Here is a 13,166-nt window from a genome sequence, read left to right as displayed (position 1 = left end):
TTTGAAGGAAATTGTGGAAGAAGGAGCTATTGTGAGCAACACATATTTAATGTCAATGAAACCGGCCTTTTTTGGAAGTGAATGCCTTCCAAGACTTTTCTGGCCAAATTAGAGAAATCTCAGCCTGGTGTGTTAAAGTTGAATGAAATTACTGCTAGCAATATGCAAGCTGTTTGGAAGCACATTGCGCAAATGATTTTAGAGGCTTTTCAAATGAATAAGTTAATTAAATCTCATTCTGAGAAATTGAGTGATTCCGACCTGCTAAATTTAGATGCACAGCGGGAAGATCCTGAAGAACACGGAGAAAATTTAATCATTGACAAGCCCAAAGAGATTTCACAGAAACAATTTGAAAATATTTTTTGTACAATTGAAGTTTTTAAGCAGCAATGCTTAGAGCCTGACCCTGATGAAGAAAAGCAGTAAAATTTGTAGTAGTAGTGGTAGAAGAGGCAATAGGGCCATACCGTCAGTTGTATGAAAAAAAGAAACAATGTCTGCCAAACTACGTTAGCTCAATTCTTCATTAAGGAGTAGAATAATAAATTTATATTCTGAATATGTTTTATTGTTTTTCGGCTTCATGGTTTTCCATTAACTAGACCCTGAGATATACCCTAATTCTTTTATAAAAAAAATTAAGGGTCAAAAAAGAAATTTGAGGAATGAATTATACTTTTTCCCATAGGTTATTATATTCGATTAGTTTCGATTAATGAACCTGTTTTAAAGAACTCATTAATCGAGGGATTGCTGTATTTGAAATATGGCTTGCTTCATTTGCCTACAAACAAAACATTACCAATGTACCTGATTTGCCAAAGAGTTTTTTCAAATGAATCTATGAAATCTTCAAGACTAGAAGAACATTTGACAAAAGTTCATGCTGATAAAAAAGATGATTTATCGTATTTTCAAGCACTTAAAGAAAAATTTTGAAACAACCAACATTGGCAGGTATGTTTTCAGCAGCATCCAAACTAGATGATGATGGGTTGCATGCCTCTTACAACATTTCTTACTGATTGCTTAATTCATTGAATCGGGAAAATTGCACAATGTTGGTGAAGAACCAACCCTACCAGCTGTTAGTGAGGTCATACGCACTGTACTGCACAAGCCAGCCTCTGATATTATCAAGAAAATTCCTTTGAGCAATAATACAGTGCACCAAAAAATTGATGAAATGGCCTAGGATGTTGAAGATTCATTATGTGAGTATTTAAAAACAACCCAGTTCTCTATACAATTTGATGAGTCTACTTTACAAGGAAATGAAGCCTTATTTTTAGCATATGTACAATACATAAAACAAGAAAGAATTTGCCAAGAATTATTTCCTAACTGACACTATATGAAAAAATTGATATTTCATGCATTGGAAGAGTTTTTGAAAGAAAAAGAAATCTCTCTGAATAATATCTTGTCAGTAGCTACCGATGGTGCTCCAGCAATAGTAGGGCACTATCGCGGTTTTATTGCATATTTCAAAGCGGCAGTTCCAAATGTATTCACTGTACACTGTGCGATTCATCGTAACATTTAGTTGCCAAATACCTGAGTGATCGCCTACACAGGTCATTACATCATGTAATTACAGCAGTCAAAAAAATCAAAAGTCATTCATTGAATGACATTGTTTGGACAGCTCATCTCATCTTCCTTTTACCCTCTTTTACCTTGCAGTGTCGAGGGTTTATTAATCATCAGAGCTCAAGCTGTTCACAGGATAAGGTGGTCAGCCCTACGCTCCGGTGTATCCTATGTACTGTAGTGTTGAGTTTCAAGGCCAGTTTGTCTGCTTTGTGGGATGAAAAACCATAGGATAAACTGGGAAAAAAACCCACTGTCCAAGACCGACTAACTTTGCTATGGCTGAGGAAGATCCTTCAGCTCCTCACGTCACCGACGGGAATTGAACCTAGGACACTCGCTCCCCAGGCATATGATTGTGAAGCGCACACCCACTAGGCTAACCACACGGACTGTTTGGACAACTTTGTATTGAAAATGATGAAGAATTCAATTGCTTGCTGCTCTATACAGAAGTTCGTTGGCTATCAAAGGGTGCCTGTTTGAATCGATTTTATGAACTCTTTGACTCAGTGCTGTAGTTTTTAGAAAACAGAGATGATTCTTTAGGAGCCAACTTGATGAATTTCAAAAGTGACATAGCTTATTTGACCAACTTGTTTAACAAATTTAATAAAACAAATCTACAGATCCAAGGAGATGAGTGAATTTAATAAAAACAGAAACTGTTATTTCTGTGTTTGTATCAAAACCTTTCCTGTACAAATGAAACTTAGGACAAGGAGAATTCCGCCAGTTTCGAAATCTATCCTCAATGGAAAAATATAACGAAGACTTGCTCATTTATTGTCAGCACTTGGAGGCTCTCCATTGTGATTTGAACCAACAATTTAAAGATATTCTTGAAATGAAAATACCCGATTGGGTTTTGGACCTATTTTCAAGTACAAACACAGAAGAATCTTTACAATTACATAAAAAACTGATAGAAGTAACAACAAATGATGAATTGAAAATGAGTAACAACAGTTCTGGTTGCAAAAGCAGATACCCATACTTTATCCTGGATTGTGGGCTGTAGTAAAAAAGTGTTTTTAATTGCATTTCCATCATCGTATTTAGTGAAACGTAGGTTCAGTGCAGTCACAAATCTTTTAACTAAAAAAAGAAACTGAATGCAAGTAGCTGATTGTGGTGATTTAAGAATGCTGCTGACAAATATAGAGCCAAATATCAATAAATTGGTAGCAGTACACCAGGCTTATCCTTCTCATTAGGATTGTTTTTTTAATATTGCTGATCATTATTTATTATTTTATGTGCAATTTTTATATATATGCAGTTTATGTTTATTTTCTTAATTTTACTAGTGTTATTAAATTTTTAGCTCCAGCTTGTTCTATGTTTATATGCAATTTATGTTTCTTTTGTTGATTTCAATAAATAGTTTTAAAACTTCAGTTCCAAGGAAATAAGTTTTAAAACTTATTTCCAAACTTCAAAAATCTCTTCTAGATGTATAATAAAAAACAAATTTGTTTCTGTATCTATCTGTTTGTTCACTTAAAACTCGAACTTCTGATCCGATTTTCATAAGATTTTCTTTTATATGTATCAGGTAGGGCTGGTCAGGTCTTAGAAAGTAGTTTCTAAGGGGGGGGGGGTGTTGAATGAATTTTTTTTTTGGAAAAGGAGGCAGTAAACCAAATAAGTTTGGGAACCACTGATCTAGGATGTATGATTACATATGAAAATGAAAAAGATATAAATGTAAAAATTAAAAAATATTTTAAAATAACAGGTGTAATCAACTCTATTTAAACCTAATCTAGTTCAAAAACCAACTAGAATAAAGTATACAATACATTAACCCTACCATGGAAGTGAAATGTGGACAATAAAACAAAAAGACAAAAATTAATTACAGCTGACATAAAGTTTGAGAAAAACTGCAACATATATTCTATTCAACCACAAAAGAAATGAAGAAATTAAGAAAGAATTAAACCAGGAATCAGTAGTAGAAAAAAAATATATATATATAAAGCATAAATGGATGGAACATGTTGAAAGAATGAAAACAGAAAGATTACCAAAACAAGTATTAAATTACAAACTGTTAGGGAAAAGAAAACCGGGATGTTTTCTAAAGAGATTCAACGATGACTTGTAAGGCTGGAACAGACCACTCTAGGCTTAAATCCATAAATTGTGTGTACAGTGATGATTTTTTACTCTGTTTGAATTTTTTTTTTTCCCACTAGCTCCTCACAGAACATTTTGCCACCATTTATTTCTATATTCTTCCGAATTTTTTTTTTTTTTTTCATGAAGGGGACATGATGACCTATTTGACAAGAACTTTTAATATGATTTCTTTTCCTCCACTTCTTCAGCCTACTATGAAGTCCTAATTTTTCTGTTATAGACCATACTGCATGTTTCCCAGGTTGAAGCAGTATTTTCTTTAGATTTTGCAAGATGTTGGCATTTCAACTGAAGTTGAATTAGCTGCAGAATTTTTTTACTTCTGAAAACTTCAGTTTTTCTTTGCCAAAACAGGCACACCAGCCAACACACAATTAATAAAAATAATACACTTGCTTCTTAGCCTTAGTTGCTTGCCTCTGTAATAATTCCAAACAGCTCAAACCCTCTTCACGCCTCTAATTTAGGATTTTTTTTAACCAATAATTATATTTTTGAATTTGCAGTTCATTCTGATAGTTGCTCAACTTTCTTTTTTAAAACTTGTGTATACATTTTTTTTTATGTCACTCATTTTTTATCTTGTCGATAATATAATTATCACTTCCTGCTTCAAATTCCTAGTCTTGTATTCTGAACTAGCATGGCGATATCACTGTCATCAATAGCAAAGTCTGTTGATGACATTGTGCGACTGTTTATTTCTTGTGTTCTTTCACAGATGCATATCTTATATTATAGATAGCTTTACACATTTGTAAATTTGCATGATTTATAAGTTGAGAAATCTATATCTGCTTTTTTCATAATCTGACATGGCTTATAGATGATAAAGCAAAATATTTTAATCTCATTAAACATAATTTTTCCATGTTTTCAGGTTCGCCATATCCTTCGGCGACGTTGTGAAGTTCCTAATCTTCAGCACATGACTGATATACAATTTACTTATGAAGCAAATTATTTAACTCAATATATCAGTAAGCTAGGATGTCTTATAGTGGATCAGCAGCCTGTTGGAAGTGGTACACCATTACTTAGAGGACCACCCCAAACTGGACAGCCAGGAATTAATCACTGTTTACCCTCTTCAAATCAGGTATACACTTTTTAATTGCATTCAATTTGTTTTTCTTTTTCTAAATGAAACTGTTATAAAAATACCATGTCATTCTTCTGTTTTCATGAAAGTGACAACAGAAGAAATATGCAAATTGAGTTTGTACAAATGAAGTGACTAATGTTATTACAAACACAAGTATATAAGAGTATACAAAATGAGTTCCTGTAAGAACTTGTCCATTGTCCAGGACTTGGTAGAAGCGGCATGCAATATCTGAAATTGTATTCAGTTGTATCATCAGTTTTGTTTGTCATGTCAACTTTAATACTGCTGATTTGTAATTTAATACTGTAAGAACCAGTAGGTTAAAATTTAGTTCTTTATTTCTTTAAATCTAAATAAAGAACTAAATTTTAATTAACCAAACATCTAATAATGTTTGATATGATTTTCTCATTGCATCATCAGTGTATGAGTAAGACAATTGAGACATTTACAAGCAACTGATTATATTGCATACACAGTAGCATCCCTTTCATATGCAAGTGTGTTTACTAGATTAAAACAATTAGGAACTGGTATTAAAATGCACTGCTGGGTAAGAAGTCGATGGACACCCCTGTAGCCAGGGTGCATCGTGCCAATGTAACAAGTCACATGTTTATGGCCAGTATAATTGGGTCTGGGTGAAATGGTTGCAAGACGAAAGAACTGACAGAGTTTTGAAAGAGGTATTGTGATAGAATTCCATGTTGCGGGCCAATCTGTTCTACAAATTGTTGACAAATTGGAGCATCCCAGTTCAGCAATCTATGATACCATACTGAGATTTTTAACTAAGTAATTTAAGGAAATTACAACATCACTAGTTTATACATTAAAATAAATTTTAATATACTTCAATATTTCGGCAACGTCACGTTGCCATTTTCAAGAAACTTAAGAACAAGGCACGTGCACGCAGGCACAACAAACAGTAAATGAGGAAGAAGCAGGAAGCTATTATTTCTCCTAAAGTCCTGATGGTGCCCCCTAGCAGGCAATGTTGGTATTCTTTGGCAATTGGGCTGAAGGTCTTCTGATATAGGTTTCCCAAATTTGAGGCAGTCTCATGCAGCCAAATTTGTTGAGGTTCGGATTGTTTCATAGGGCTGAAGCTGATTCCATGAAAAGCCTTTCATACTTGTATTTACTACGATGTACTATCGTGGTAAATACAAGTATGGTAAATACAAGTATGTTCTTCCACCGTATTCTATGGCAGGTATCCAGCGCATGGTCAGCAAGACCAGAGTGGCTGTACTGGTGAAACCGGATGTAGTCCTTATGTTCTGAAATTCTGATATTGGCTGTCCTGCCTGTTCGGCCAAAGTAGGACAGCTTACAGCTGCAAGGGACCTGGTATACACCAGGTAGGTGTATACCAGATCCTGGGGGGGGGGGGGAGGTTGGTCTTTAGTAGAGCGGATAAGGGATGCCAATTTTTATATGGTCTGTAACAAGCTTCTTGTTACAGACCATATAAAAAACTGAACTTTAGGAGAAATAATAGCTTCCTGCTTCTTCCTCATTTACTGTTTGTTGTGCTTGTGTGCACGTGCCTTGTTCTTAAGTTTCTTGAAAATGGCAACGTGACGTTGCCGAAATATTGAAGTATATTAAAATTTATTTTAATGTATAAATTAGTGACGTTGTAATTTCCTTAAATTACTTAGTTAAAAATGTATAACCAATGTATAAGCCTTTCCACGAGACCATACTGAGATAGGGAGTTAAATGCAAATGCTACCTACAGTGGATGACCAACCACACTCACTGAACATGGCAGTAGGGCACTATGAAGGATAATATGTAAAACCCGGCATTCATTGTCCAACATGTTGAGTGTGGAGTTCTAGGCATCGACTGGAACATGAATCTGCACAAAGACTTTCAGAACCGAGGCTCACGACATGAATTTCCATTGTAGAACTGCAATATTCAAACCCCACATTATCTGAAACCAACATATAATGTTGTCTTTAGTGGTGCAAAGAGCGTGTACAGTGGGATGTGGAAGCTTGAAAAACTGTATTATGAAGTGATGAATCACACTACACCCTCCCATAATCAGATGAACAGGTGTAGGTATGGCATATGTCTGGTGAACATCTCTTACCAGAGTGCATAACCTCACCTATGAAATTCAGAGTGGTGGTGGTGGTGTGATGGTATGGTCCTGTTTTTCTTGGTTTGGCCTCTCACCTCTGTTGTGCCATGAACATTAAACTTCGAGAGTTATCTTAACATTTTGGACAATGCAATGCTTCTTACTTTGTGGTGTTTCTATGGAACTGACCATTCTATTTTAGCAAGACAATCCACTGTGGAGATAATGTCACCACACTTGACTGGCTCCACAGAGCCCCAATCTGAACCCTATTGAAGATCTGGGGGATGAACTGGAGAGTTGTGTGAGATCAAGGGACATCTGCCCCATGATAGTCCAGGACCTCATTACTTGTTTACAGGAAGAATGGTCCTAAATGATAATGATCAATGGGTGTGGAAAGTATGCCATTTCCACACCCATTGATGCAGGACCTGCTTTCAATGTGAAAGCAGGTCCTGCATCTTATTAAGGCATGCACCATGGCTGTTTGTTCCTTGCATTGTGGTGATTGACTTCTTTCCAAGCAGAATTATTAAGGATCTAATAATTAATTAATAATACAGTTTGAAATTATTTCTTAGACTTTGGGCATAAGTTCACTACTGTGATTCAGATTTTGCCAACAAAATAAGGTTTGAACTTTACTTAAATAAATATTATTTGAAGATGCTTCATTGCAGTAATTTATGGATAATGCACAGGATCCTATGGCTAGCTTCAACTCCATGCTAGCTAGATCAGATATTTTTATAATCTGAATGCAGACTTCATGTTTAGAGTTCTGTTTGTGTCAGATGGCCAGTTTGAAGTAACACTTGATTTACTTTGAATCACAGCCTGAAGTGACTAAGTCAATGAAGATAGTATTTTATGACTGTTAATTGTGCACATGTAGCTGGTTCTTTTGCTAAATGAGAAAACCCAAGTTTCCAGGTGTAGAAACCTGCTTCCTCTACCACGTGTGCTTAACTAACTCGCCTTCAGCATAAAAGCCCTTATAAAGGTGGCTTCCATCTGAGATGAGTTTTTTTAAGCCAAAGGACGAATGTTGGAATGTAGCTACAGCCGAAATAAGATAAGCTGCATGAGTATGACACTTAATAAGCATCAGATAGACACAAAGGGATAGGGTCATCTTTAAATGATAATAAGTTCAGAATTTATTGCTCAGTTTTACAGTGGTAGGTAGCTGCAACTTCTTAAATTCTGACAGTATGTCTCAGTCATCTTTTACATAAGGAATGGGGGATTATTCATATTTCACATCAGTTTGGAGAATTATGAATGAAATAGTTTAACAGTATTGTTTTTAATTTAAGATATCCATTGAAGTACTTTAAAGGAACAGGTGTTATGAGCTCTTGTTGCTAGGGCCTTTATCGCTTCTGTATTTTTTGTAAAGGATGATGTTCAGAGGACTGATATGTAGCATTTCAAGAATGTGAGTTTGTGGTAAATGATGATAGAGATCCATCTGCTTTGAGTTGGATATATGAGCATCAAGGAAGAGTAATGTTCTTTGTGATTATTTTACAACCATACCCTTAATCTTGCCATGAATAAGGTTGATTTTATAAAGAAATAGTTTTTGTTCCTTGTCAGTTTGTTTTCAATAACAAAAATGTCATCAGCTGGTTCACAAAAGTTAGGGATGGATAAGAATGAATATTACTCTTTATAAATGCTCCAAATAGCAGTTAGTAAAATTACGTATCCATGGCAGTTCCTTCAGTTTGTTTATACAGTTCATTCTTCCATGTGAAATATATTAAGAACAATAATCCTGCAAGAAAGTTATGGGATAAATATTCTAGAGTGTTAGCCAGAAGGAAGAATCAAGAAGAGGTGATATCAAAAAAAAAAAAAAAAAAAAAACTTGCCACAATATCATGAAGATTTGTATACTTAAGAAATTGCTGTACTTATAATTGTCATCAGGGATCTCACCCAAAAGTCAGCTCAACAAGCTTAATGAATTATTACATAAAACCACATCATTAGCCAAACAATAGTTAAAAAGCTTAAGACACAATTTCAGACCACTTAAAATCTGTAGTCTCCCAAATATCACAAATCAGATTGTCAAGAGGCCAAAAGCTGATTCTGTCCAACTTAAAGAATCACATAATGACTTTCTTCATCCTTTCACAGGCTACTTAAGATGATACGTTCTTTTCTTATTATTATATGGGTATCCTCGTGGAGTCAAGACTTATCACAGGAAACCCACACTAACCATTATTAACACAGTACTATCATACCTCTTAAAGATACCAAGAAATTATATACTTGGATTAATCCATTATCCAAGTTTAAGCAAACTAAGTTTGCACCTGAAGTATCTTTCAGGAATGGGGCAACTCGTGGCAAAGGTGGTATAACTTCTCATCACTTGCCTTAGTATCCCATAATGCAAAGCACATGTCCTTGCGGACATGTATAATATGCATTAAGGGAAGGGTCACTGCCCAGACTGGTTTCGACCTTTATTGAGGTCTCATCAGTGGGAGCCAGATCCAGGTGAAAAAACTTTCAACTATCTATCTCTAATCCAGAGTATTTTAATAATAAGATATGACACCTTTTGGCAACTCATATAGGAAAATATGACTTCTCCATTATTTCTACCTTAGTATCACCACCTCTGGATGTAGCTCCCATTGATGAGACCTCAATAAAGGTCAAAACCGGTCTGGGCAGTGACCCTTCTCTTAATGCATAGCAGTATACATGTCTGCAAGGAGATGTGCTTTGCATTATGGGATACTAAGGCAAGTGATGAGAAGTTATACCACCTTTGCCATGAGTTTGCCCCAGTCCTGAAAGATACTTTAGGCGCAAACTTTGTTTGCTTACATTTGGATAATGGATTAAACCAAGTATATCTTTAATTTATAACATAACCAAGTGAAAACTTTCAACAATAATACCTCTTGTTAAGCTTATTCACTGTTGGAGCACTCACCACTATTTCTGACAATCCATTCCACTCATTCACCACTCTCCAAGATAAAGAACTTCGTTTGCACACCTTACTGACCACACTCTTACACAACTTCCAGGGGCGATCCCTTATTCTCACTCTACCACTCATGTATTGCAAATTTTCTTTTATGTAAATCTTACAGAATGCGTTTAGTAACGTAACCAAACTCTGCAACCTGCACTCCCTCATTCTGTTCTCATAGGGAGCATTCTACAGACCTGTCACTCATCTCTGAATCCTCTCTGCCACCTCCTGATCTCCAAGAAAGCACAGATGACCAAATCTGTGCACGGTTAACATATGGCCAAATCATAGCCTTATAAAGAAGGATAATAACCTCCATATCTTTACTTATCAATGTGTTTCAACATCCAAGTAATCCTCTGAGCTATTTTGTCAACCCTCCAATGTCTTCTATACTTAAAATCTCAATCTGCCATTGCCACCAGATCCTTAGCCTCATTTATTTCTTGTAATCCAGATTTTTCAAAGTAATTACAAGAAATTTTTTTCCAGTTTTCCAATTACAAGAAAATTTTTCTCCAGTTTTCATGTCTCGCTTACATCTCTAATTTCTTTTACAGCACTCTTTCCTCCATTTCTGAGTATTTTCAACAGCTTCCAGAATGTTTTGCTACCTTTGTGATATTTATTTTCTATGTTGACAGTCTATTCATGACTTTTGTTTAGCTAGTTTTATACCTTTCAGTGTTTAGCTTTCTTACATTTTTCTCTGTATTTTCTAAGAGCACAAGCAGATTATTTGCCAGGAACTTTCAATATGCTTTCTTCTTTTCTTCACTGCCTCTTTAACTTCCTGTGTTCACCATGCAGTTCTGATTTTTCTATCCTTGCAGACAACCTCACCACATGCCTCTGTGGCTGAATCAATCAAGGTATTCTTTAAGGCTTGACACTGACTCTCCAACATTTGGTTCCTGTTCTCAAACTCTTTGAATTTTTCTTCAATAATCTTTGTGTATTTTAGTCTACAGTTCACATCTGAGAGCTGCTCAACTTTTATTTGCTTTAAAACTTTCTTACATGTTCTTCTTTTCAGTATGAAATTCAATTTTATCCTGCTCAATACTAAATGGTGATCACTTCCAATTTCGAATCCTCTTGATTACTTCCAATTTCAAATCCTCTAGTCCTGCACCAGTAAGAAAACATCACTATCAACAATAATATTCAACGAGACTTTTTTCATTCCTTGCTTCTTCTCTCCATGTGAATTTATGCACATTTCTATGTTTGGAACATTGTGTTAGTAATAACCAGTCCATGTCCTCGGCAGAAATCCAACAGGTATCTGCCATTATTATTAGCTTTGCTCTTTTCTCCAAATTTTATCAAAATATTTCTGTATGTCTGACAATCATTTCCTACTCTGCTATTTAGATCCCCCAACAAGGACTAACTTTTCTTTTTTTTCATTGTGTCAGTTGCTTTCTCTAAAGCCTCAAAAAAAATTCCTCCGCTTCTACCTTAGTAGAACCATCTGTGTGATCATAGGCACAAATAAGTCTCATTGTCCAGTTCCCCATTCTCATATTTGCCCACATTACTCTACTTGATATTGCCTGCCATTCAAGAAGGTTAGCCTTGTGTTTAGTGTTGAATACTATAGCTACTCCTTCTTTTCCCTGATTGTTATTGCCTGAATATAACATTTTGTATTTATTGCTCAGATAGATCTCACCAGTTTTTTCTTTTTTGTTTCAGTCACCCCTAACTCCTCAGCCAGCTCCATTTCTATGCCATTCTGGCTTATTATGTTGATAGTACTGATCTTGAACTCTTGATGTTGAGTTGGGATTTGTTCCAGTAACTAACTTTTTTGCTGTTCACCCTGGTTTCCTGGCAAAAACAATGTGGGACCTTGTTTAACTGGGTGATGCCCCAGTCGCATGAAATTCTGTCAAGTTGTATCATCATTTTACATTGTAGTTTAAGTCAATAAGAATACAATTTGGTTAACTAAATCCCAAACAGACAAAGATTGGAAGCAGCACAGATGAAGTTTCTAAGACCTCTCGTGGGATTCACTAGATTAGATAAAAAGAAAAACACAGGAATGAGAGAATGATTGCATATAAAAAACATCATACAAGAAATAGAATACAACAAAATTGCTAAACCACTTAGAAAGAATGATTAACAATAGGATTCCTAAACTAGCACTAGAATATAAACTTACAAGAAAAAAAGACGATGGATGTCCAAGATTAAGATGAAAAGATTAACCTCATCAGCAGAGCAGAAACAGGACATAAAAAGCCTATACCCAAATTGTTCAGACCATACTGAAATTCCAAATTGCCAGCCTGTCCTCGTTCATTCAGTATCCCGTTAGATACCTAACAGGGTGCACCACAAGAAAATGGCCATGGTCAGAAACCATGGCCATTTTCCTCATTCCTTTAAAGGCTATGTGTAAGTCTCTTCTCAGTTATACAGCTTTGATTCATAAGCACTCCATATACACCCCATATGTAAATAAATCATCAGATATGCAAGCAAAAAATTTTGAATAATTTTCACAAATGAAAAATTTATTCTGAATCTCTTGGCTTAAATTCAGTTATCAATCTGCACCATTAAAATTTTTTCTGTTTCTTCCATAATATTTTCATGTTTATGGATAACTGCAGTATTAGCTAGTATAAAACTTTTCACTTTATTCTTTGTTTTTAACAATTGCTCAAGACTAAATGGTGATCACTTCCAATATCAAATTCTCTGTACACTTTAGTGTCCTGCATCTGTACTGTAACAGTAGTAGTAAGCTTAGCCTACTGTCATCTCACTATTTGACACACCATCAACATCACTAAATTTAATAATTTTAGTCTTAGTATGTAATGTAAAATGTATCTGGCCTAGTTGCCGAGTGGTTAGCATATCTGCTCTCCAGCCAAGAGGCTGTGGTTCGAATCCAATCCTGCCAAGGGCATGGATGTTTGTGATTATCCTATTTACTCTATGTGGAAAGGATATCTGCAACCCTACCACTTATTCTAGCAGAAAACTTTACTCCCAAAACCCGGTGAGGTATGGGAGTGACCATATGGCATCTACAGATGTCAAATGTGAATTTTTTTTTTTTTTTTTTACTTAATTTAATATAACAGGTTTATGATTCTTCTTCTTTTCACTGGAAGCAATAGCACTTACTTTGAATTTTGTCTGCGATTATTAACAACAGTGAAATGAAATAA

At 35.3% G+C, this 13,166-nt stretch overlaps 1 protein-coding gene across 1 annotated transcript in view; it reads left to right on the top strand.

Moving 5' to 3' along the window:
- The window catches only part of LOC150092763 (transcription intermediary factor 1-alpha-like), a 366,172-nt gene that overhangs the window by 125,111 nt on the left and 227,895 nt on the right, over window positions 1–13,166 (top strand). The window contains exon 5 of the mRNA XM_090414272.1: window positions 4,625–4,843. Within this exon, the coding sequence (XP_090270398.1) occupies window positions 4,625–4,843 (219 nt within the window). The remainder of the gene's footprint in view (window positions 1–4,624; window positions 4,844–13,166) is intronic.

Source organism: Typopeltis vanoorti, chromosome 25 (assembly GCF_054136105.1).
Source record: "Typopeltis vanoorti isolate ZY-2024b chromosome 25, IOZ_Tvanoo_1.0, whole genome shotgun sequence".
Classification (NCBI taxonomy): domain Eukaryota; kingdom Metazoa; phylum Arthropoda; class Arachnida; order Uropygi; family Thelyphonidae; genus Typopeltis; species Typopeltis vanoorti.
Note: the sequence above shows the minus strand (reverse complement) of the source record. Positions and strands in the feature narration are given on the sequence as shown.